At 49.0% G+C, this 26185-nt stretch overlaps 1 protein-coding gene across 1 annotated transcript in view; it reads left to right on the forward strand.

Annotated features, from left to right (window-relative positions):
* LOC105383681 (nuclear pore complex protein Nup205) overlaps positions 1-26185 on the forward strand; it is a 35742-nt gene that overhangs the window by 3945 nt on the left and 5612 nt on the right. The window contains exons 10-35 of the mRNA XM_048626072.1: positions 245-387; positions 719-910; positions 1293-1475; positions 2181-2298; positions 2526-2640; positions 3084-3253; positions 6274-6456; positions 7284-7478; positions 7674-7809; positions 8125-8278; positions 9568-9730; positions 10134-10246; positions 12247-12391; positions 13601-13729; positions 14613-14748; positions 15269-15384; positions 16528-17083; positions 17426-17553; positions 21281-21412; positions 21682-21899; positions 22346-22483; positions 23010-23130; positions 23430-23537; positions 23830-24049; positions 24376-24558; positions 25381-25499. Coding sequence (XP_048482029.1) covers positions 245-387; positions 719-910; positions 1293-1475; positions 2181-2298; positions 2526-2640; positions 3084-3253; positions 6274-6456; positions 7284-7478; positions 7674-7809; positions 8125-8278; positions 9568-9730; positions 10134-10246; positions 12247-12391; positions 13601-13729; positions 14613-14748; positions 15269-15384; positions 16528-17083; positions 17426-17553; positions 21281-21412; positions 21682-21899; positions 22346-22483; positions 23010-23130; positions 23430-23537; positions 23830-24049; positions 24376-24558; positions 25381-25499 — 4314 coding nt within the window. The remainder of the gene's footprint in view (positions 1-244; positions 388-718; positions 911-1292; positions 1476-2180; positions 2299-2525; positions 2641-3083; positions 3254-6273; positions 6457-7283; positions 7479-7673; positions 7810-8124; positions 8279-9567; positions 9731-10133; positions 10247-12246; positions 12392-13600; positions 13730-14612; positions 14749-15268; positions 15385-16527; positions 17084-17425; positions 17554-21280; positions 21413-21681; positions 21900-22345; positions 22484-23009; positions 23131-23429; positions 23538-23829; positions 24050-24375; positions 24559-25380; positions 25500-26185) is intronic.

Raw genomic sequence — 26185 nt, forward strand, 5'->3', positions numbered from 1 at the left:
TTGTGCCCAACGTATACAATATACATACACTTACATATTATATACACTTACTGCCGCTATGCTACTATTCGTCTAATATTGAAGCAAAAACGATGATTCGTTAATAAAGGCAACGTCTTCTGTCGTCTGGCCGCCATTTTCTTATTATCAGTGTCTGGCCCCAAACAATGACTTTTGTTTTGTTTATAGGTATGTTTTATGGTGCAAATAGAGCGTATTCTAATTGTAATGACTACTTCTTCAGGTGTTCGAGTACATAGACGAGGTGCTGCTCTCCACGACGGCGGGCGCGGTGGTGCGCGAGGAGTACTACCAGCGGCGGCTGCACGCGCTGCTCACGGACTTCGTGCTGCTCATGCACAGCAAGCTCACGGAGATGAGAGTCAAGTGAGTGTTGTGTATGTGAGTGTGTGTAACCACGCAGGTGTTTGAATGTTCGGTTGAGGCCCAAACTACGGCTTCTTAGCTGTGCAGACATGTTCTATATGTATAGGCTTTTGGAGATAAAAGTTAAGTGAGTTCCTTGTGCCGTATGTTACTGTGACGTTAGGTTTTGAGTGTATCTACTGCATCTTGTAGAGCTGTAGACCGGCGACGCTCGGCTCGCTATTCCGCCCACATTTTTTTACATAACTTACTTGTAACTTAGTTTATTTTGTATGTTTTCCAATAAAGTTATATGGTACTTAATTGTAACCTGTCTAACCTCTTCCCCCAGAGCGGACGAAGCGTCCCGAGCGGTCCAGATGTACTCTTCAGAAGGCGTGGCCGCGCCGCCCGCCGCCGCCGCCGCGCGCTCTCGCTTCGACGCCTTTCTGAGATGTATAGAGAAGTTGTACCAGAACGATCCGAGACGATTGAGGGATGATTACTGGCAGGCTTGTGATACTGTGCAGTCGCATACTTATAGGTATGTTTATGTTTACTATAATTGTATAGAATATCTGCCTTATATGTCCTTATCACAATTGGACACACCATTTTAATTTGAAACATAAACTGATGGCTCCACCCGCGGATAGCGCCTTGGCAGGGCTTCTACCTCTAAAGATGCCGTTAATAACAAGCAAGCTTTTTTACGTTGTTGTACCGGGGAGACCCGTGGCGTCTCCACTCCATAATGATTAAAATCCTATTCCTTTCACATAATATTAACGAATCCTAATTAAAACAAACTCCAAATCAACTACAGCTCTTGCGACTACAGCTACTACCCCGCTACAGTTAAAAAAAAAAGAAATTGGAGTGTAGTTATTGTTAAATGATATTATCTATGTCTTGCCTATATCTAGGTCCGGCGGCCGCTCAGCAACCCTCTACAAACTAGTCCGGCTGCTCTGCTCCCTGTCCGGGGGCACGCTGTCCCGGGGGCTGCGCGCGCTGGCGTCGCTGGCCGCGCCGCCCGCCTGGCCGCTGCTGTGCGGCGCGCCCGTCTCCGCGCACCACCTGCTCACCGCGCTGCTCGCCTACAGACAGTGAGTTAGAAAGAACGAAAGAAAGAAACAATTATTTGACACACTGAACAATAAAAACAGAAAAAGGGGAAAATACTACAAAATAACACAATAATAATACAATACAGTACAAACAAACAAGGTTGCTGTCCAGAGCGTCAAAACGGCACCAGCTCAGCATGTGCTGCTGTGTTCCCTGACCGGGGGCGCTGTGCCGGGGGCTGCATGCCTACAACTATACCCCATCCAAGATGACGATAAAAAGAATATATAATATCTGTCCTTGTCACTCGTACGCGCAGTTATGACGCCAGTTGGTCGACCTTTATCTCGTTATCTTGGATGGGGTACAGTGCTGCTGTGTTCCCTGACCGGGGGCGCTGTTCCGGGGCCTCAGTGAGTGTGTCCCCAGCTAGTGCACTAGTACGTCACGACTGTGCTGCAGCTTTCTTGTTATAGTTAACTGTCTACAACAGCTCTAAAAACGTATGAGTTTCAGACAGATTAGTACGTAGCCATATTACGAAAAACGCGGGAGATTCGGTTCGAAACTGCGATTATCATCGATACTTTATTGGACAGCCGGTCCGCCAGAATCTTGATTTGCGTTCTGTGGTAACTTTTGAAACAAAACAACCTATACAGATCTTGGTGAACCGTCTATCGATTAACCTGTCGTCAGAATCAAAATTATTTTAAAATAACTAAATGTAATTTCATCCGCAGGAATCTCCGTGTGGACGCGAATCCATTCTCGGACCAGCTGCAGGCGTCTTCGCTCGGCGCCACCGCCATCGTGACGCCCGCCGCGCGCCCCGGCCGCCTGCAGGTCAGGCAGGAGGAGGTATGTGCACAGATAGTTTATATACAGCAAATGCTGAGTCAGAGCTATTTTGCTGGTACGCCACAATTATTCGACCAATCTTCTGTCCTGGGCTTCATCGTAGGAGATGACGACGACGGAGTTCTTTTATCTAATCCCCTTTCTGTAAAAGTTCCGATTCCGGAATAGGTAATGAAGCTAAGAGAATGTGTATAATTTCTGAGTACTAATCATGTTGTCGTCGCCAGGTGGAGGCCATGATGGCCGCGCTGAAGGTGATAGCAGCAGTAGCTCGCGAGGACCAAGCGGCGTGCATCGCCATCTGCGAGAACCTGCAGTGGGACGCCGTCAACGTCATGTTCGGTATGTGGACACCCGCAGGTGGCCTGGAAGAGACTGCCTGCTGTGTGTTTGTGTAAAATCTGATATAAAGTCACTATCACTGGGACTGGTGCCGATACCTACATCTATTTTGTATCCTAAGCAAAGATGTTTCCAAAATCGACGCCGATAGCTCCCGCCAAACTATACCTAAACTGGCCCAAGTTTCAAAAAAACGCACCTCAGGTCGCGGCCCTTACACCGTTTGACTCACGTGATAGATCATGAACTTTCTGGCCGTTTACCTTTGCCATGATCAATGTTAACCCATATAGGTATGCCCAGAACTAGATTTATGATCAAGTGGTTTTACTTTGGTATATGTTTAAGATTCAGATTCTAAGTGCAAATATGCAAAAAAACATAAGTGGGTCGTTATCGACCCTCTGGACATATATGAGTTTTAATGGTTCCGCTCTTCACAGGTCTGATCTCATGCCACATCCCCCTGCAACTGAAAGCGGAACTCTGCTTGACCCTGGCAGCGTTAGGCGGCTACGCGGCCACGGCGCCGCGCGTCGCCGCCGCGTTGGACGCCGCTCAGCTCGTGTCTAGTGATAGCCGCGGGCGTGGGTTAGCTGCCGACCTGGCTGAGGTAACTATTGTAACACCCTGTAGATGATAGTGTATCTGACCTGGCCGAGGTAACTATTGGAACATCCTGTAGATGATAGTGTGTCTGACCTGGCCGAGGTAACTACTGCAGCACCCTGTAGATGAGTGTGTGTGACCTGGGCGAGGTAACTACTGTGACACCCTGTAGATGAGTGTGTGTGACCTGGGCGAGGTAACTACTGCAGCACCCTGTAGATGAGTGTGACCTGGCCGAGGTAACAACTGCACCACCCTGTAGATGAGTGTGTGTGACCTGGGCGAGGTAACTACTGTGACACCCTGTAGATGAGTGTGTGTGACCTGGCCGAGGTAACTACTGCAGCACCCTGTAGATGAGTGTGACCTGGCCGAGGTAACAACTGCACCACCCTGTAGATGAGTGAGTGTGACCTGGCCGAGGTAACTACTGCAGCACCCTGTAGATGAGTGTGACCTGGCCGAGGTAACTACTGCACCACCCTGTAGATGAGTGAGTGTGACCTGGGCGAGGTAACAACTGCACCACCCTGTAGATGAGTGAGTGTGACCTGGCCGAGGTAACAACTGCACCACCCTGTAGATGAGTGAGTGTGACCTGGGCGAGGTAACTGCTGCAGCACCCTGTAGATGAGTGTGACCTGGCCGAGGTGACTACTGCAGCACCCTGTAGATGAGTGAGTGTGACCTGGCCGAGGTAACTACTGCAGCACCCTGTAGATGAGTGAGTGTGACCTGGCCGAGGTAACTACTGCAGCACCCTGTAGATGAGTGTGACCTGGCCGAGGTAACAACTGCACCACCCTGTAGATGAGTGAGTGTGACCTGGTCGAGGTAACTGCTGCAGCACCCTGTAGATGAGTGTGACCTGGCCGAGGTAACTACTGCAGCACCCTGTAGATGAGTGTGTGTGACCTGGCCGAGGTAACTACTGCAGCACCCTGTAGATGAGTGAGTGTGACCTGGGCGAGGTAACTGCTGCAGCACCCTGTAGATGAGTGTGTGTGACCTGGCCGAGGTAACAACTGCACCACCCTGTAGATGAGTGAGTGTGACCTGGGCGAGGTAACTGCTGCAGCACCCTGTAGATGAGTGAGTGTGACCTGGCCGAGGTAACTACTGGATCACCCTGTAGATATGCAACATGAGTGTACAACTGTACATGAGTGTGTCGGACCGCGTCGCCGCCGCGCTGGACGCCGCGCAGCTCGTGTCTAGTGATAGCCGCGGCCGCGGGCTGGCCGCCGACCTGGCTGAGGTAACTATTGTGACACCCTGTAGATGAGTGTGGCCTGGCCGAGGTAACTATTGTGACACCCTGTAGATGAGTGTGACCTGGCCGAGGTAACAACTGCACCACCCTGTAGATGAGTGAGTGTGACCTGGGCGAGGTAACTACTGCAGCACCCTGTAGATGAGTGTGACCTGGCCGAGGTAACTACTGCAGCACCCTGTAGATGAGTGAGTGTGACCTGGGCGAGGTAACTGCTGCAGCACCCTGTAGATGAGTGAGTGTGACCTGGGCGAGGTAACTACTGTGACACCCTGTAGATGAGTGAGTGTGACCTGGCCGAGGTAACTACTGGATCACCCTGTAGATATGCAACATGAGTGTACAACTGTACATGAGTGTGTCGGACCGCGTCGCCGCCGCGCTGGACGCCGCGCAGCTCGTGTCTAGTGATAGCCGCGGCCGCGGGCTGGCCGCCGACCTGGCTGAGGTAACTATTGTGACACCCTGTAGATGAGTGTGGCCTGGCCGAGGTAACTATTGTGACACCCTGTAGATGAGTGTGACCTGGCCGACGTAACTACTGTAGCACCCTGTAGATGAGTGTGACCTGGTCGAGGTAACTACTGCAGCACCCTGTAGATGAGCGTGACCTGGTCGAGGTAACTACTGCAGCACCCTGTAGATGAGCGTGACCTGGTCGAGGTAACTACTGCAGCACCCTGTAGATGAGTGTGTGTGACCTGGGCGAGGTAACTACTGCAGCACCCTGTAGATGAGTGTGACCTGGCCGAGGTAACTACTGCAGCACCCTGTAGATGAGCGTGACCTGGTCGAGGTAACTACTGCAGCACCCTGTAGATGAGTGTGTGTGACCTGGGCGAGGTAACTACTGCAGCACCCTGTAGATGAGCGTGACCTGGTCGAGGTGACTACTGCAGCACCCTGTAGATGAGTGTGTGTGACCTGGGCGAGGTAACATTTGCAGCACCCTGTAGATGAGTGTGTGTGACCTGGCCGAGGTAACAACTGCAGCACCCTGTAGATGAGTGTGACCTGGCCGAGGTAACTACTGCAGCACCCTGTAGATGAGTGTGACCTGGCCGAGGTGACTACTGCAGCACCCTGTAGATGAGTGTGACCTGGCCGAGGTGACTACTGCAGCACCCTGTAGATGAGTGTGACCTGGCCGAGGTGACTACTGCAGCACCCTGTAGATGAGTGTGTCTGACCTGGCCGAGGTAACTACTGCAGCACCCTGTAGATGAGTGTGTCTGACCTGGCCGAGGTGACTACTGCAGCACCCTGTAGATGAGTGTGTCTGACCTGGCCGAGGTGACTACTGCAGCACCCTGTAGATGAGTGTGACCTGGCCGAGGTGACTACTGCAGCACCCTGTAGATGAGTGTGACCTGGCCGAGGTAACTACTGCAGCACCCTGTAGATGAGTGTGACCTGGCCGAGGTGACTACTGCAGCACCCTGTAGATGAGTGTGACCTGGCCGAGGTGACTACTGCAGCACCCTGTAGATGAGTGTGTCTCACACAGCAGCACTCCTAGATGACTTGCAAAACTGCCCCGATACCTTCACAAAACTTCAACAAACAAAAAAAATCCTTTCCTGTACCCTATTTCGATTTCTATCAGTGCATCCATCCAAAGGTTGTCTGGAAGAGATCGCTATAAGATAAGACCGCCTTATGTACGCAAATTAAGTTATTATGTAAATTTGTAACTATTCCTTTGTGTACAAATAAAGAGTACTCTATCTAATCTATCTTCCCGTCCACAGGTGGAATGCCGCATCGAAGAGTACCCCCTCTCCCGCGCGTTCCTCACCCTCCTGATCTCCCTTTCCAAGAATTCCCCTACGGCGCTGGCGGGCGCGGCACTGGAGCCCTGCACGCGGCACGCACTCGAGCTGGCCCTGCGCCACCAGCACCGGAGCTACGCCAAGCCCGTGGAGAAGACGCAGGTTAGACTACAGTCTTTAGGATTTTATATACTTTGGAAAAGTTGTTAGTTAAGTTAGCAGGTTTTGGTGATTCAGGTGAGGGATGTAGGGTGTAAGTGTGTGTGTTTGTGTGTGCGTGAGAGAGAGAGAGAGAAAGAAAGAAACCGAAAGAAAGAGTAGTCAATCGGTACGCGCTAAGCTACCAGGACTCACTATCCGCACTATCGAGCTTCCTAAAATCGAACGATCGAGAGCTGTCATGCTTTAAGTCACCGATACAGAGTCGCGGTAAGCTCCGCTCTCCTCATCTCCCTGTCTGCGAGTTCCCCTACGGCGCTGGCGGGCGCGGCACTGGAGCCTGCACGCGGCGCGCGCTCCGCCACCAGCACCGGGGCTACGCCAAGCCACGGGAGAAGACGCAGGTTTGTCTACCACTCTAGCCATCTAGGGATCTGTCGTCGTCTAGGCAACTTAATACTTTCTTTAGAATAGATGTTTGTTAAGTTGCGTCGTTTTCAGTTTTAGGTGTCATTGGGGTGAGATATCTAGGGTGTAAGTGAGAAAGAGAGACTATATATTATGATATGGCGCTATGATACCGGATCGACTTCGATAAAGTCGTTTAATACGCGTTCCTCTAATCATAGCGCCGTATTTATGAGGAAACGATCGCGTTTCGTCATAAATGCGGCGCTGTGTATGGTAAAGTTACGTTTATTTACGTTAATAACGACGAACCCTTGAAGCGGCAGCAGGAGTCACTATAGCTTACGAATAAACAAACGAACAAGACCAATGATGCAGTTTTACTTTATATTTGACTAAGTCCTAAACTTTCTCTCCCACAGATCCTGTCCCTCTGCCTGGAGCTGCTCGTCCTCTGGCTGTCCTCCTACACGCCCTCCTCCAGCGACCTGACGGGGCGCGCGCCGCCGCCGCTGCACGTGGCGCTGCGGCTGCACTCCGGGGACGAGCTGCTGCGGATGATATTGACGACTCTGAGGGAAGCCGTGGATGAGCTGCCTAATAGGGGGCCGCAACAGGTATGCTAATTGACTCTTAAGGACTGGTCTAATCCACCACCACAATAAGCTGCTTTTTAATATCATGGCATGTCATGCTCGGCGGTTCGGTAAAATCTTCATTCGTTACAGCGGCGCTCGGATGTATCTTTTCTTTCCTAACTCCTAACCTAATTATTTATATTTTTTTCTTAAATAACCTCTTCTCCTCCACAGCCATACATAGAGAAGTGCGCCATCCACTGCCTGCAGCTGCTGGAGCGCGGGCTGGCCATGGAGCGCGCGCTGGCGCAGGCGGCGGGGGCCGCAGGCCGCGCGCTCGTCGTGGTCGGCCTCAGCAAGCTGCTCCTGGGTCAGTGCTTGTAGCTACACCTGCATCTAGATCCACTGCCTCAGCTGCTGGAGCGCGGGCTGCTCGAGTGCTAATAGACACATAGGGCTTCACAACTTTTAGACACATATTTAACTGATGTTGCGTTGTCAAATGCCTTAGGAATGTGTCAAAAACCGTTAAGCACCCGTTAAACGGAGTTTATTTAGGTATTACATGAGGAAACTCACAACTTTTAAATGAAAACAGTCATACCGATTTGTTTTGTCATACTTATAGCTGAGCTAGAAATCCGTTCAACATCACATTTCATAAAACATCTCCATCTCCCAACAGGAGTCCCCAAAGAGGAGTGTCCTTTGCTAGCCGCGTGCCGCGCGCTGTCGACGCCGGCGGTGCGCGTGTGGGCGCCGGCCGTGGCGCTGCTCACGCGCTGCTGCTCGCCCGCCGCCGCAGCCCGGCTGCTGCCGCATGCTGATACTTACACCAGGTATGCATAAGCTGGGGTGCCTAAGGGAATGTTCCCTGAATCACGTATAGCCGTTTACACTGGTAGATCCAAAGCATAGGTAGATTTTTTTACGTATACACATCCTTGCAGTGTGCTATTGGATCGCGCTGGATTGTTCGGTGTGGACTAGGCTTATGAAGAGCTGGATAGTTATAAATAAGCACACAGATATAAAGATATTATTGGTTGCGAGTTGCATGTTTTTCGCGTGTTGATAGTAGCTGGAGCTGTCTACATAAAAATTATAATAATATCGGGCGCCATGGTGCCATGGAAATAAGCAACTGAAAATTAATTAGCAGCTATAGCTTGACAACTTCGTGCGCGGCCCTCCTTGCGGGGTGAAAGAAGTGGCGGGGGCGAGGTAGCACGACATTTTAGAACACAGAGTACACACGGAGAAAAGTGTGCCCGGATAAATCTCGCGATAACTTGTCACTATTTGTGACGTAATGTAAGAGTAAATTATGTTGATTAATAAAAAGGTTCTTAAAACTGGTTTGATTATTTATTCATTTAAAGTATTGTTGGCAGTTGAGGACAGACTAATAGGCAGAGTATTTGTATTTATTTATGTTAAAGTATTTTATGTTATCCATATCACGTTGTCGTCGTCATCGTCATCTTCATCATCTTATTCATTTAGTCTGTCGGGTAATAGGCTTACTCATTATACTCAGGGCTGATTCGATACACGGTTATACAGAAAATCCCCGAAGATTATATAGTTTTATAATGCGATTTAATCTATTTGCGAAATTATACGATTTGTGATTTTTGACGTTATTTTATTGGCGAATCATAGATAATAATAATATGATTGTAAAAATTCAAAAGGTAAATATTCCAAAGATTGTGGAGGTTCTGGCCTCAACACTCATCCTAAGACTAATGGTCTCAGGATCAGTGGTCTCATGTGCGCCGAACTCAGATTATGACAGATTTTACAACACATGTGGCCGCCTCGGCTGCGCGGCCGAGACTGCCGTAATAATGACGTGCAGTGCACGCGTTGCCCTTCCCCGCTACACAACTCGCTACCCGCTGTCACCTTGGTTACCTCGTCCCTCCCACGTCTTTCACCCCGCAAGGAGGGTCGCGCACGAAGTTGTCGAGCTATAGACCGACAATTACTCACTTAATTGACAGTTGCTGATTTCCTAGACCCTAGCTGATCCAATCTACACATTGGCAAACACTATAGGTAGCACGCCAAAAAGAAGTAACCTAACCCAACAAAATGTTAATTCATTTCTATTCCCCAACAGACACGGCTTTGTGGAAGTGCTAGAAGCTGACGAGTGGGCGGAAGGCGCCGGCGACTCACTTCGACAGGCCAAAGAAGGGATCCTACAGTTACTGCACCAAACTCTGCCCTACGCTGCACCTAATTTTGCGCATTTCCTACTGGGATACCAGCTGAGTGAAGACGTGAGTGTAATATGTGGTGATATAGATTTGATAACTGTTGTATTAATGTTAGTTTGGTGTTAGTGTTAGATGTCGACGAATGGGCTGAAGGCTCGCAGGGCTCACTACAACCCTACGCCATGTCTTACCCTAAGATATCAGCTGAGTGTTAGCGTCACATATTTGACGTGAGTGTAATATATGACGTTATAGATTTGATTCCTTTTCACTATAAAATTTGTTTTTACCTCATCAAAATACTAGACTTCCGACTGTTAGTCAGTAAATTACACTCGCGAGTAGTGACATATGGAACGGCAATGTCAGGTGGAACTGTTTCATTGCCCGCGAGAAGGCCAAGGCCATTTTAGTCCTACATATCTTATATCACAATCCACACTAACATTAACCACGCTACCCGCAGGTGAGTCGCAGCTGCCTGAACGAGCCGGGCGCGGGCGGGTTCCCCCTCACCTGCCTGCACTCCATACTGGACCTGCTGGACCAGCACATCGCGCCGCCCAACAACGAGGACAGGTGTGTATAGTATTTACACACTACTCAGGGTGGCTGGTTTCTTAAATGCAAAGCGTGATGCACTGAGAGACCGGCCACCTGCGGCCATCATCTATTATTATGAAGGCGGTGTTCTTACTTGTCCACACTGTGCGAGGAAGTTCACCGCCAAAATTGGCTATATTACCCATCTTAAGGTACACCAGCGCCACAATGGGGACTACCGTTTTTTTGCTCACCAGTTGGCGCCACTGTCGACTAAGGTTGAGGTACCATAGCTGTCAAACTTATCAAAGGCGACTTCATCAAATTGGCGCGAAATAAAGTTTTAAAATCTTGAATCTTATAAGCTTATTCATTATAAAATAACTATCATCATATCGAGTTACTATCCCGCAATGTTGTGCAGATGCGTTATGTTCGGAAAGAAAAGGAGGACATATGTTACCAAGTGATAAAACTGTTCTAAAAAAGGGCTTGTGAAATAATTATTATCCGTCTATCCGTGTTTGTGAAAATCATTATAACTAATTTCAGAAAGAACATAATGTAAATAAGGATTAGGCATTTAATAAATACAATAAAAATAAAAGAGTTACACACTGATTTAACTTTTATTTATCCTTTCCGTTTAAACACACTGCTATACAAAAAATATAACACATTAGTAATCCACACAATGAATGCTGGTTGAGTTGTTAGTTGAAACTAAATAATGGTAGTATAGTATACTAAGTATTCTATTATTTGTGAGGGTGTCAGTACCTGCACCTAGCTCACTCGAATGGAGCCTTTGTGCATATCGCCTTAAGGTCTAAACTCCACTCCTAAGCTTGGACCATTTCCTACCACGCTGGTCCTCTGCAGGTTTGTGGGTTCGAAAATCTAGATATGCAGGTTTTATCACGATGTTTTCATTCACCGTAAGAGCGACGGTATGTACGTACACTGTGCATAAATTCCAAAGTAGTTACTCATTGGTGACAATATCTAGATCTGGAGTTTCATTTTTAGTGTTCACACTGCTATACAAAGTTTCTGAAGGCCACTCAACAGTATACACTGAATCATTTTGTTGTATGATGCTGTCCTCTACGTTTCCAACCAAGTTACTGTTACGGTCATAGTCTTGGTGTCTGTAAAAAGAAAAAACATAGCTATTATCTAAGCAAACAAGCATACATTTCGTAAAAAATAAGTTTGTAAACAGTAAACAAACTAACCTCTGAATTAGCTGCTCTTTGAGACCGCTTATTTATGCGCCTCTTTTCCTTAATTCAGCTTTCAAAGCATGCGCAACTGCACATTCATCGATAAATAATCCATATTTGCGATAATTTCGCGAAGAGATCACTTTTCAACAGGGAAATGAACGAAAATATAATTTATCACGAAGCCCGCCAAACAAATTATATGAAAAGTAAAATGTCACTTAACCTCAGTCAACACCAGCGCCCCTAGCGGCAAATTCACACGCGTTAGCCCCCATTAGGTTTTGGCGCTGGTGCGCCTCAGGCGTCACAGTAAGTTAGGAGTCGATGGCAGTCGCCATGGCCGAAATCGGTCGGAAGGTCATCATCACTACCCGCAGGTGAGTCGCAGCTGCCTGAACGAGCCGGGCGCGGGCGGGTTCCCCCTCACCTGCCTGCACTCCATACTGCTGGACCCGTAGAAAAAAAACCGTAGAAAATGTCTATGTAGAGGAAGCCCTAATAGAGAATATGCATGTGTGTCAAATATTTTATTTTTAATAAACTTTGTTATTTCAGAATTATGCCACCATCAATATTTTTAAATGAGTAAATAATTGTTGAATAGTACAAAAAAACTTCGGTAACTTTAAATCTTTGAAACGTGACGCATTTGCTTAGAGCGGATGTGACGTAAAATAAGTGGATATGTCAATCTCAGAATAATATATGCTCATAGGACTGATCGTCGGCGCGACTAGCAAACGTTTTGCAATTTCGCATAAAAGATAACAAATAAAGTTCATTTACTTCAACATTCATTATTTCCAGACAAGCCACAGACCTGATCGAGAGCTGCTACCGGCTGGTGCACCAGCTGTGCGCGCGGCCCGCCACCGCGCCGCCCGCGCTGCGCTTCCTGCGCACGCGCGAGCACTTCCTGTGCCGCCACCTGCAGGCCACTGTCAACCTTGAGGTACTAGACACAGGGCGCATAGTGCTAGTGCACAGCTGTGCGCCACCGCGCCGCCCGCGCTGCGCTTCCTGCGCACGCGCGAGCACTTCCTGTGCCGCCACCTGCAGGCCACTGTCAACCTTGAGGTACTAGACACAGGGCGCATAGTGCTAGTGCACAGCTGTGCGCCACCGCGCCGCCCGCGCTGCGCTTCCTGCGCACGCGCGAGCACTTCCTGTGCCGCCACCTGCAGGCCACTGTCAACCTTGAGGTACTAGACACAGGGCGCATAGTGCTAGTGCACAGCTGTGCGCCACCGCGCCGCCCGCGCTGCGCTTCCTGCGCACGCGCGAGCACTTCCTGTGCCGCCACCTGCAGGCCACTGTCAACCTTGAGGTACTAGACACAGGGCGCATAGTGCTAGTGCACAGCTGTGCGCCACCGCGCCGCCCGCGCTGCGCTTCCTGCGCACGCGCGAGCACTTCCTGTGCCGCCACCTGCAGGCCACTGTCAACCTTGAGGTACTAGACACAGGGCGCATAGTGCTAGTGCACAGCTGTGCGCCACCGCGCCGCCCGCGCTGCGCTTCCTGCGCACGCGCGAGCACTTCCTGTGCCGCCACCTGCAGGCCACTGTCAACCTCGAGGTAACACGCACGGGAGGTAACCCGCATAGGAGATAAAACGGACAGGAGGTAACACGCACGGGAGGTAACACGCACAAGATGTAACACACACAGGGCCTATGCGCCCTTGCCCTTGCTACCTTTCACTTTGACTATAAATCTGCGCACATTGTAAGTATTTTATTACCATTTAGTGTTATCAACCGTGGTGAAATAATTTCTCAATTGAATCTGGTTTAACTGACCACGGCGCGCTGAGCGTATTTGATAAGATTAATGAATGTTTAATATCAATTGACACCGCTGAGACTGCATGAATCTGCGTTTTTTTTTAGATCTCGGCCCTTTGCAGTGCGTTTTGATAAATGAGACATAAAATATATAACATATTTCTTTTCTTTCTTTTTGCAAGTAAACCTGCCTAATATTTTACGATAGCATGTACGAAAATCTTTTTGTTACGGAAGAGCATGGCCTCCTAACACAAGTGTTTTTACACTTAATAGAAGGTCGCAACCATAAAACTATTTTGTACCGTTTTTGTTAAAGAAATAAAATATTTTTAATTTTTTTTTTCAACATATTCTCATTTCCTCCCCCCCCAGACCGCCACCCCCGCCACGCTGTCGTCCCGCTCGTGGGTGCTCCGCGCGTGCGCGCACGAGGCGGGCGCCGCCGCGCGCGACCACTCCGCGCTGGCCACGCTGCTGCGCGCCACGCACCAGCCGCACCAGGTACCGCGTCCTGTGTGACAGCATGTGAGAGACACCCTCCCCCCCTACAGGACCCGCCCCCGCCACGCACCAGCCGCACCAGGTACCGCGTCATGTGTGACAGCATGTGAGAGACACCCTCCCCCCCTACAGGACCCGCCCCCGCCACGCACCAGCCGCACCAGGTACCGCGTCATGTGTGACAGCATGTGAGAGACACCCTCCCCCCCTACAGGACCCGCCCCCGCCACGCACCAGCCGCACCAGGTACCGCGTCATGTGTGACAGCATGTGAGAGACACCCTCCCCCCCTACAGGACCCGCCCCCGCCACGCACCAGCCGCACCAGGTACCGCGTCATGTGTGACAGCATGTGAGAGACACCCTCCCCCCCTACAGGACCCGCCCCCGCCACGCTGCTGCGCGCCACGCACCAGCCGCAACAGGTACGGTATAGTTAACCAGATTTGACCTGAAATTGCAACTGCCAGGTGGTGCAGATGAGAGATTAGCCGGAAAGCGTTGAATAAGACTAGGCGCCTGCTGCATGCTGTGCAGTACCGAGCAGACCAGATTGTTTGATGCTGCTGCTGATTTCGTGTACTGCCCTGCGTCATTTGAGTCTCAGCATACTACTACTAGCCTAAATGAGCATTTGACGCATCACTCCCACGCCTAACCGCGTAATTCTTTTTCCATACCTATATCACGGTAAATAAACAATGTGAAAATGGCTGCCGTTAGAAAGTAGTAGTATTAACAAATACGGTGTGATAGCATAAGTGGGTCCGTAAATTTTATTATCTAGGTATTTATATATCCGCGGGCGTTACACCGGCTGCCATTTTGTTACTGTATCTTTATTTTCTTCGATTACCTACACAGCACACATGTGTCATTCCAGGAGTGGGAGCGCTGCCTGCTGCGGCGCGCGCTGCTGGGGCTGCCGGTGGTGGTGGCGCCGGCGCCCGAGCCGCGCTGGGAGCTGTTCCACGCCACGCAGCTCCGCGCCGCGCTGGCGCAGTGTGACGTCACCACGGGTATGAGACTCACTAGTAAATAGGCGGTGTGACGTCACCACGCCCGAGGCGCGCTGGGAGCTGTTCCACGCCACGCAGCTCCGCGCCGCGCTGGCGCAGTGTGACGTCACCACGGGTATGATAGGCTTTAGTAAACATGTAGTGTGACGTCACCGCATGTTCACTTGCACAGACGTAGACTATCGCGCTGTATGACGTCACCACGGGTTTACTAATCCTGAGCCTCATCATCAGCCAAGCTCTCCTAAGTAAAAACACTTTGTCTGAGCGCCTAGTCTTACGATTAACTTCTTATGGGGAGAGATCGCGGAAGACTTTCAAGGGATTAACTGAATGTAACCTTCGCTGAACCCAAGAATATCAAGTATATACCACTTGGGTACCTAACATTCGAACAACCATAATGAATCTATTTTTCACACTGTCCTTTCTACATTGTCCTTTTAGCGGCATTGGCACTGTAGCATATTTTGTGACATTATATTTTGGCCTTGTCTGTAACATTATCCTCTCCCCCCAGGTATGGGCGGCAAGCGCATCAGCGTGTCCCGCGTGCACGCGCTGCTGGCGCGCGAGCTGCTCGCGCTGCACGCCACGCCCGCCATGCGCACGCTCGTCTCCATGGAGATACAGAAGGTACGTGTGTGTCACATAGTGACATAGGTATCAGCAGCGTGTCCCGCGTGCACGCGCTGCTGGCGCGCGAGCTGCTCGCGCTGCACGCCACGCCCGCCATGCGCACGCTCGTCTCCATGGAGATACAGAAGGTACGTGTGTGTCACATAGTGACATAGGTATCAGCAGCGTGTCCCGCGTGCACGCGCTGCTGGCGCGCGAGCTGCTCGCGCTGCACGCCACGCCCGCCATGCGCACGCTCGTCTCCATGGAGATACAGAAGGTACGTGTGTGTGACATAGTGACATAGGTATCAGCAGCGTGTCCCGCATGCACGCGCTGCTGGCGCGCGAGCTGCTCGCGCTGCACGCCACGCCCGCCATGCGCACGCTCGTCTCCATGGAGATACAGAAGGTACGTGTGTGTCACATAGTGACATAGGTATCAGCAGCGTGTCCCGCGTGCACGCGCTGCTGGCGCGCGAGCTGCTCGCGCTGCACGCCACGCCCGCCATGCGCACGCTCGTCTCCATGGAGATACAGAAGGTACGTGTGTGTCACATAGTGACATAGGTATCAGCAGCGTGTCCCGCGTGCACGCGCTGCTGGCGCGCGAGCTGCTCGCGCTGCACGCCACGCCCGCCATGCGCACGCTCGTCTCCATGGAGATACAGAAGGTATGGAGTAGACTTTAAACTTACTGTCGTTATGATCAGCCCGTAATCGTCCTCTGCTGGACATAGGTGCTTAAGCCAAGCTCCACATAATTCCGTCAAACAGGACGAGCCAGCTAGCGCTAGCGCTCTGTTTGACGGTATTTTACCATAGTAGTACAACACATCTTTGCGTCATAGCGCGGCGTCAAGTTAGTGCTCTGATGCGCACTAGTAACGCGTCATGTTTGACGAAACCATTACCCAGCCACAACCGACTTCCTTCTAAGGTCGACGGTCCTACGTGTATAGCTGAATGATGCAATAACCATATTCAAAGTCATTGCGTTTGCAGATTCCGAATCGACCGTTCCAGTCAAAATCAAAGGCAATTTATGATTGTTTCCTCATTATCATCTTCTATACCTACGTGATAGTGGGGCAATTGACCTTGACTAACTTGGAGTACTATAAAAACAAGCTTTGTTTAGACACCATTTTTACATCCCCAGGTCCTTGACTACGTGACGGAAGTGAACCGGCGGCGCAACCTGGCGGCCACCGTCACGCACTACTACGACTCGTGGCGACAACTCACCGAGATCCTGTTCTGTGTCGCGCCCAACGACTTACTAGACGTGGAGGCGAAGAAGAACCTCATCCTGAACATACTACAGGACTTGCTGAACAAAATCCCACCGGCTGAGGTCTTACCACAGCTGGGAAACCTAGCTTCGGGAACGGTACTGCTGTTGCTAGTCAATCTGAGGCATTGCTACATAATGCAGAAGAGAGAATCCAGTCTAAAGTCCACAGATTTCGAGTCGACATTCTTCGGCCCGTCAAACCAGATTATGCAGACCAAATCGCTGACGCTAAAGTTTATTCTGCAGAAGATTTTGAGTTGGATTATAGTGTCGAGCGGGTCGACGCCGAAGATGCGAGTGAATTTGTATGGAGCCTTGTTGAACTACCTGAATATTGTGAACCTGAAGACGAGTCCAGCTGAGTCATACGATCCGCTTGATGCGAATGAGACCTACGTCAGTCGTTTGGATAATTCTATAGGTATGAAATCTTATTTCTTTGAACATTTCTTCCCAAGCTTTACTCATTCTTATATATCTGTATAATTAGTCTGGAATTGTTCTCACTAAACAAATAAAGGTCATTCACAAAAATCCTCTATCTAGAGATTCAACATAACAAATTCACATTTTCGGTCATAGGATTTGAACATAAAACTGCGCTGCATCATCGCAATAAGGTCTCTTCAACTCGACGACGCGTTGTTACGAGCTCTGACCTCAAAAATTAGAGAAACAGATGAACACACAAAACAAATGATTAGGGATGTAAAATACCTACCGTTTTAAGTTATAGTAACAACAGTTTCCCCCTCTCCTCCAGGGCTGCCAACGCGTGAAGAGTCGACCCTCAAATCCATGGTGATCGACGTGATGAACGAGTTCGGCGACAACCTGTGCTCCATCGTGTGCAACGACTGCGTGGCCGGCGGGCACGACGTGTGCCGGATGGTGAGTGAAGCTTAAAAACTTTATTTTTTTCCATATAAATACCCAAAAAATCCAACTTACATATCCACCTTTCTGCTTATAAACTGTTCTGTAAAATTATTAGTAGGTAGAATTTTAGATCGACCTTCCTTCCTTATCTTCAACTGCCAGTTTCAAAAACTATCTCTAGCGATAGCTTATAGCTGACAGTTACTTTCTTTCATACGATTTTGACAGAATGCAACTTTTTATGTGTCAAAATCGTATGTTGGTAATTGTCTGTTATCGATAGATAGAGTATTGAAACTAGCAGTTATGGTACTCTCTCTCTCTCTCTCAGCCTTCTGTAGTCCACTGTTGGACATAGGCCTCTCCTAACGATCGCCACCCCAAACGGTCACCCGCCATCTGCATCCAGCGGCTTCCCGCTACCTTCCGCAGATCATCAGACCAACGGGTTGGGGGGCGACCGACACGCCGTTTGCCGACACGGGGTCTCCACTCCAGAACCTTTCTACTCCAGCGGTCGTCGGCTCTGCGGGCTACGTGGCCAGCCCATTGCCACTTCAGCGTGCTAATCCTTTTGGCTATGTCGGTAACTTTAGTTCTCCTGCGGATTTCTTCATTGCGAATCCTATCTCGCAGGGACACGCCTAACATAGCCCTTTCCATAGCACGCTGAGCAACTCTGAGCTTGTGGATAAGCCCTTTGGTGAAGCACCACGTCTCGGCTCCGTAAGTCATCACTGGCAACACGCACTGATTGAAAACTTTTGTTTTCAGACACTGAGGTATGTTTTCGGTGAAGATGTGTCGTAATTTCCCGAACGCTGCCCATCCGAGTTGGATTCTACGAGCTACCTCTTTATCGAAGTTGGATTTACCTAATCGGATCACTTGTCCTAGGTAGGGATACTGATCGACAACTTCGATGGTGACACCTCCTACAGTTACGGGCGATGATGAAACATGTTCGTTCGACATGACCTTTGTCTTGTCCATGTTCATTTTCAGCCCAACTTGTTTAGAGGCATCATTGAGGTCTGTGAGCATTTCGCCCAACTCCTCCAGCGTTTCCGCCATAATAACTATGTCATCAGCAAATCGTAGATGAGAGATATATTCGCCATTGACGTTAATGCCCAGTCTTTTCCACTCTACAAGCTTAAAAACATCTTCCAGTGCACAGGTGAACAGTTTCGGAGAAATAACATCTCCCTGTCTCACGCCCCTTTGCAACTGGATCGGTTTTGTGCTATGTTCGTGTAATCGAACTGACATTGTGGCAGCATTGTACATACATCTCAACACCTCGATATAGCGATAGTCTATATGGCACCGCTGAAGGGATTGAAGCATCGCCCAGAGCTCAATAGAATCAAAGGCTTTCTCATAGTCCACAAACGCTAGACATAAAGGTAGATTATACTCCTCGGTCTTCTGTATAACCTGCCGAAGCGTGTGTATATGATCTATGGTACTATAGCCTTTTCGGAACCCGGCTTGTTCGGGTGGCTGGAAGTCGTCGAGTCTTTGCTCGAGACGATTCGTAATAACTCTCGAAAACAGCTTGTACACATGGCTCAGAAGTGCAATGGGTCTATAATTCATCAATAGGGCTTTGTTGCCTTTCTTGAAGAACAAAGTCACTACACTTCTGCTCCATGCCTCCGGGCCTGTGCCTTCGAGTATGACGGAATTAAACAGCCTCCGAAGTGCTATTAAAATCGGTCTACCGCCGGCTTTCAGAAGTTCTGTCGTTATTCCATCATCTCCCGGAGCTTTGTTGTTTTTTAGCTGTTTGAGAGCTATACTAATCTCGTCTAGACTGACGTCCGGAATATCTTCGGTATAGTGTCGGGTGAGTGGCGCTCGGCTGTCGTGAGCACCGCTGGTAATAGGGTTTTGTGTTGTGGTGTATAACTGTCCGTAGAATCTCTCAATTTCTCCCAGAATTTCGGGCACTGATGAAACGGTGTTGCCACTGTCGGTCTTCAGTTGGGTCAACAGAGTCTGTCGAACAGATCGATTTCTAGCAAAGACTTTGGAGCCCTTGTTTTGCTCAATTGCGTCTTGAATGTGCTTGCAATTGTAGCGTCTCATATCGCAACGTCTTGCTTTGGCGATCTGTCTGTTTAGACGTCTGTATTCGACCATATCAACTGAAGACTGCAACCTCATTTCTCTCCGTTCTCTTATGAGACTCAGAGTCCCATCTGAGAGTTTTTGAGGTCCTCGGTTGGTTCGGGACGAAAAATATTTCGATCCTACCTCTTGGACAGTTCCACAAACCTATTATTTAAATCGTCAACTGTAACGCAATTCTCTAAACATATCAGGCGGTCGCAAAGCTCAGACTGAAAGCTTTCGGGATCTTGAATTTGAGCAGGAGTAGGACGGAGCGTGGACTTCATTAGACGGGAGCGTTCTATTTTGCAGTTTATATTCAAAGTGCCTCTTACGAGTCGGTGATCGCTGCCGGTCTTAACCCTACTGATCACTGAGACATCATTGAATATGTGCTTCTTATCCGTCAATATGAAGTCGATCTCGTTTTTAGTCTTCCCATCGGGGCTAATCCACGTCCACTTCCTTTGTGGCTTCTTCTTGTAGAAGGAGTTCATCATATAGAGGCCCTCCTTCTCCAAGAAGTCAGCCAGCATTTGCCCACGATGGTTCCTGACTCCAAATCCATGTGACCCCACTTTCGTCTCGCCGCCTTCTTGTTTTCCGAGTTTCGCGTTAAAGTCTCCCATCACCACCGTGAAATGAGTAGTGAACTTACGCAGGGCAGACGATACGTCTTCATACGCAAGTTCGACCTCATCATCGGTGTGCTTAGATGTGGGTGCGTAAACCTGTATGACCTTCATTGAGTATCGTTTAGATATTCTCAGGATGAGGTACGCAACCCGTGTCGACACACTTCCGATTTCAACGATGTTGTTGACGAGGGACTTGTTGACGATGAACCCGACACCCCCTTGGGACAGTTGGTCGCCCTCCCGGTGGTACAGCAAGTTTCCGGACTGGAGAATTTCCGTATCCTCTCCCTCTCGTCGGACTTCGGATAACCCTATAATGTCCCATTTTAACTTGCTGATTTCCTCTTCCAGCTCGTCTATCTTCACGTCTTCCCTCAGTGTCCGTGCGTTATATGTTGCCAGGTGCAAGGGTCGGTTGGGCTGGTAGCCGACTCTCTGCCGGAGATTCTTCGCACCCCCTGCCCCGCCGTTACCGTGACCGCTACCGGAGTCCGGGATAGCGGGGCTGCCGGGGACTGGGGGCCGGGGCTTTGGTTTTTCCATCATTAGGAGGTGTTTTTGCCATAATCACCGCGCTTGGCAGGCGTGTTGGTGATTCTCCTTTTTTACGGCGGGAGATCGCCGCCTCTGCTAGGAGAGGAGGTCGGGTCGATTTACCGCCGCCCGACATTCGGCGTTGTCACTCGTTAGCACCACCCAGGGGGCACGTGTAGGGTAACTAGGGTTTGTACCTACGGACGTGAGCGACAAGCCCCCCAAGACAAGTTATGGTAAGACTGAAAGAAATCGCGCTTTTAGTCAATAATTCCGCCTTTGTTTAAACTTGTAAAATAAATTGATATGAACAATATTTTTTTTCTAAAAATAAATTAAATAAAAATTCTACATTTATCATAATTTTCTACTTCTCTTTCCTGCACTTTAATGTAGTGTAACATGTATGCATACCTAAAAATTCACAAACAAATAAACGTACATTTCAGGTGGCGCTGAGTTGCCTGGAGACGCTGGCGGAGCTGTGTCCGCAGAGCGAGTGCGCGCGCACGCTGACCGGCCAGGGCTACCTGCGCAGCCTCGTGGACAGCCTGCTGCAAGACGATGCGGGGCTGCAGCAGGTCAGTGCCAACCCTGGAATTAGGGCACATTACTAGGCCAGCCCCTCTATTCGCTATCTCTCTCACATTGATGAGGTATAATTTTTAAAGTCTGTTTTTTTTCAATATTTACAAATTAACAGATTCTGAACTGTTCATCACCAGTCGATTGTCCCCCAATAGAACAACATAATCGCGGGACAATCGACACAACGGACAACAAAACAGACTTTAGGTGAAAGTAATTTAATTAGCTAAACACTATTTCACCATCCCAATTTCCCCCGCAGGCGCTGGAACCCAACCCGAAGTCGCTCCGAGTCCTCTACGTGTATGAATCCAAGATGGCGCTGATCATCAAGCTGGCGCACAGCGGCGCGGGCGCGGCGGGCGCGCTGTGCGGCGGCGCGCTGGCGTGCCTCGCGCAGCTGAAGGCTCTCGACTGCCATCCCGATGTGCACATGCCCAGTAGCAACACGCATAGCTTCCTGCCTTCTGCCGCTGATAGGTGAGAGTTTTTGTCTTGGAGTTATGTATGCTATAGTTGATGTTATTTAATAAAATTGAAGCAGAGTAAATTAGCTGTTGAATAAGCTCGGCACTATAATAAGCTAAAGAAGCCACTTTAATCCCCCATGGGGTGTCAGAGGTGACTCGCAAGGTACGTTCACGTGGAACACATATAGGAACATGATATTCGTTATTATTTCTTCTGTATGATTGCCCTTACCTCAACGTTATGTGGAAGTGAGATAGTATGAGTGAGCGAGTAAGGTGATAGAAAAGGTAGATGGCGCCATTGGCGATTCTGATTAGAACCATGTTGTCGTGTTGTGTGCACTCGCAAGTTATTAATTAAAATAAACGGGTAAAACCAGTGATCTGCCTCTAATTTCCCCACAGTTATGTACAATGTCCATGAGTCCTCTCAATAACTTCACACCTCCTCCGCAGATTCCGGCAGATCCTGCTGCCGGCCCTCTCCTTATGCGACGCGCTGCTGACGTCACTCGGCACGCACAACCACAGCTGCGTGCTGCACGTGCTGCACGTGCTGCTCAGCCACGTGGAGTGCGTGGACATGGTGCTCAGGTATGTGTTAATGTCGTCGTTGATCTGGGAGCTTTCGAAAAAAGGTAGATTCTACCTTGTCATCACTCTAACTGGTCCTTTTCAACGTTCCGATTGCATGATATCTCTCGTTTGTTCGTTGTTTGCCAATTAGAGTGACCCTCCTGTTTCAATTTTTTTTCGGTTTATGTTTCAAGGGTTCGAAGTCTTGGCGCTTTACCTTCAGTCACCGACTGACAAAGAAAACAGCATTTTTTTGTGTATAATAATATAATAATAATATGTGGGGACATCTCACACGCGGCCATCCGACCCCAAGCTAGGTAGAACCTGTGTTATGGGTGTCGGACAGCTGATATATCTACACAAATACATAGATAGATAGATACTAAATATAAATATCAACACCCAAGACCCGAGAACAAATATCTGTGTTTAAACAAATATCTGCCCTGTCTGTGTATTGCGCTTACTTTTTACAGAACCATTTTTCAACAACCCTTACACAGATACACAACATATCTAACTCCACTATATTATCCTACAGAGCGGCGCACCCGAGTTCCCCGGCCGGGCTTCTCATCGAGGTGGAGGCCATCACGTCGGTGATCGCGCGCGCCTCCAACCGCCAGGTGCTGGCCGCCGCGCAGGCCGACACCTCCTTCCAGGTACACTATTATATTTTATTGTATCCGTTCTATTTTCTGTTGGGGAGTAAGTACCTTCACCTGGTTCTCTCGAATGGAATCTTTGTGCATAGTACACTTTGGACCACGACAAAGGAACGAGATATTAGATCCGCTTGGAAATCAAGAGTGAGGTTTAATGTGTAGGTGCGCGCAATAATAGACCAATACTGCTCCACATCGCTCGGCCGCTATTGGTCTAATTGGCTCTTTGTGTTCTTCTATTCTATATTAAATAACCATTGTCCATATGTCACACAAACCATTCTTCCCCCCCACAGCACGCGGCGGCGGGCATCGCTCGCATCCAGGCGCTGATGCTGGCGCTCATCCCGCGCTTCGCCAACCCCGCCAGCGAGGACGATCACGACAATATTGTTTATCACAAGGTAACTTCTACACTTTATCTATAGTCGTCTGTAAGTTTTGGTCATGTGTGAGCCACATCACGAATGCGGATGGTGTCCAAAGCGAAGACGAGTAGAGATAGAGAGCACTGATACTGCCTATGCACATTTCAACGACTTACATCTGGACACCACTATCATGAGATACTTTTAAGAGGAATTCGTATTTCTCGGTTTTAAATAATAAAAAAATCGACTTAAATTTTGTTATTGTCACCGAAACAAACCATAACAAAATTAAAGCCATTTTAACCAATCCAAACAACAATTCCAGATAGTCTGCAACCTAGTGCTCTACGCGCGCAACATCCTAGACAAGGACACGACGCACACTCTCTTCCCTCCGTCCCTGGGCGGCGCCTCAGACGGCGGCGCGGACTGCGGGGCGGTCCTCGCGCTGACGCAGGGCGCGGTGCGGCGCTGCCTGGCGCAGGGCAAGCTGCTGGCCACGGCCGAGCACCAGCGCGACAACGTGCACACCATGACGCTGGACGGTGAGTGCGCTGTTTGTTGATATGGATTTGGGGAAATCTTTTTGGTGTATGGTATGACTGTTATCGCTTTCTCTTGATAATAATACGACTTTGTGCGTAAATTGGTTGCCGGTAATATTCTTTGGACAAATCCTTTGCGCAAATTTCGAAAAAATATGAAAACGGTAGTAACAACATAAGTGCGAAAAAAGAAAGAGACACTACGGCGAGATAGCACGTGTCCGGCGTTTTCATATGTTTTCTTTATTCACGGAAGTTACATAACCAATGCCACATCCACAACTGTTATATTGGAACTTTACTAACTCTGCAACCCCTCTTCACAGACATGAAGAAGCTGCTGCCCCCCGACTGCACGCTGACCGCGCCGGCCGCCGTGCGCGCCGCCGCCGCCGCGCACCTCCGTGCCCGCGCCGCGCTCCGACGCAAGGCGCTGAGATACTGCCGGCTGGCGAGCGAGGTCGGACTGTGTCTCGTGGCCTCCTTGCTGCCGACTTATTTGAGGACTGGTGAGTTAGATTCGTAAAAAAAATAAGTTTCTAGTAGCGTGGCTCGGCCGACGCAAGGCGATCCGATACTGCCGGCTGGCCAGTGAGGTCGGACTATGTCTTGTGGCCTCCTTGCTGCCGACTTATTTAAGGACTGGTGAGTTAGAAGATAAAGAAAAAGAAAGGAAAAAGAAAGTAGTTAAGAGGAGCGTGCGAGATGCGAGCCGCTGAAATACTGCCGGCTGGCCAGTGAAGTAGGATTGTATCTCTTGGCCTCCTTGCTGCCGAATTATTTAAGGACTGGTGAGATTGTATGTTAGAAGAAGAAAGTAAGATGCTGCTGGCTGGCCAACATGCTGGGTTCTGTCCTTGCGAGAAGAAAGTATTTTTTACTAACGTGCCGTTATAAGTTGCCTCCGTGGTTAGTTACAAGAAAAATATTTTTTATTTGATTGATAAAGAAGCTGCGATGTAGAATCGCTCGCTCGGATTGAGTAAAGTGTGCTTACGGTGCAAATCTAAATGCGCACGTTTGACATCTCAGCTGCCTGTCGAAGTTCTTTTTTTTGTGGAATTGTCGTTATGATTCCCCGATATGGCAGCACTGGGTGGCCTTGCATGTTTAATTTAAGTTTCTATGTTGTTTTTACTTTGTTTTAGTTATTTAATATTGTTTTTGTTTTTGTACCTGTCTTACTAATATTTATATTTTAAGAAATTTATGTTACTAACTTTTTATGGACTTACAGTTTGCAATAAATGATTTATTATTATTGTTTCTTTAGTATTTGTCGGACTCTACCACCTATTTAATGGCAATAATGTTGTTTTGTTCCCCTGCAGCGTGCACGCCGGGCCACCCGCTGCGCGGCGCGTGCGGCGACGAGCTGCCGGCGCTGCGCAAGGGGCTGGTGGCCGTGTTCAACGAGCGCTTCACGGAGCAGCTGCTCGAGACCGCCAAGGTACAGTAAGGGGCAGATAAATCTGACCCCTCTCAGAAGCATTGTTACTATGAGAGGGGGACAGGTTTCTCTGCACATGACCGTACGTGCTGGTGTTGCTGCTACTGACACTTCACTTGCCTTCTTCTTTCGCCATTTCTTTCCTCCTTAATGACGGGGCCTTTGTGAAATGGTGGTAGAGTAATATTATGACTTTTGACAAGTCATTCTAATATTCTACGTCGAAAATAGCAGCGTTTTACCTGAAATAAAACGCATATTAAAGTACTTACCTAACTGGAAGCTATATTAATGAGAGAGCATTTCCGTTTCCGTCGAAGACTATCCAGTAACCTTCCTCTTTGTGTGTCAATTCCGGTGCTCAGTGGCGCCACCTGGCGGTCGTGCGGTGCAACTTTACTTCGTAAGTTGCTCACCGCGCCCTTCCCTTATTGGCTCGAATTCACCAGGCAGAAATGACTTAAAGCTTCCAGTTAGGTAAGTACTTTAATATGCGTTTTATTTCAGGTAAAACGCTGCTATTAAATTACTTGACCGTCACTGGAAGCTATATTAATGAGACCTGTTTGTTATCGCCTGGTGACGCCACTGCTTCTGTAATTGAGATCGCCAATGTGACTAAACATATTAAAAGACAATGTATTATTAGCATTTTTCTCTTTATTTAAGAATCATATAATCAAGGT

Source organism: Plutella xylostella, chromosome 15 (assembly GCF_932276165.1).
Source record: "Plutella xylostella chromosome 15, ilPluXylo3.1, whole genome shotgun sequence".
Taxonomy (NCBI): Eukaryota; Metazoa; Arthropoda; class Insecta; order Lepidoptera; family Plutellidae; genus Plutella; species Plutella xylostella.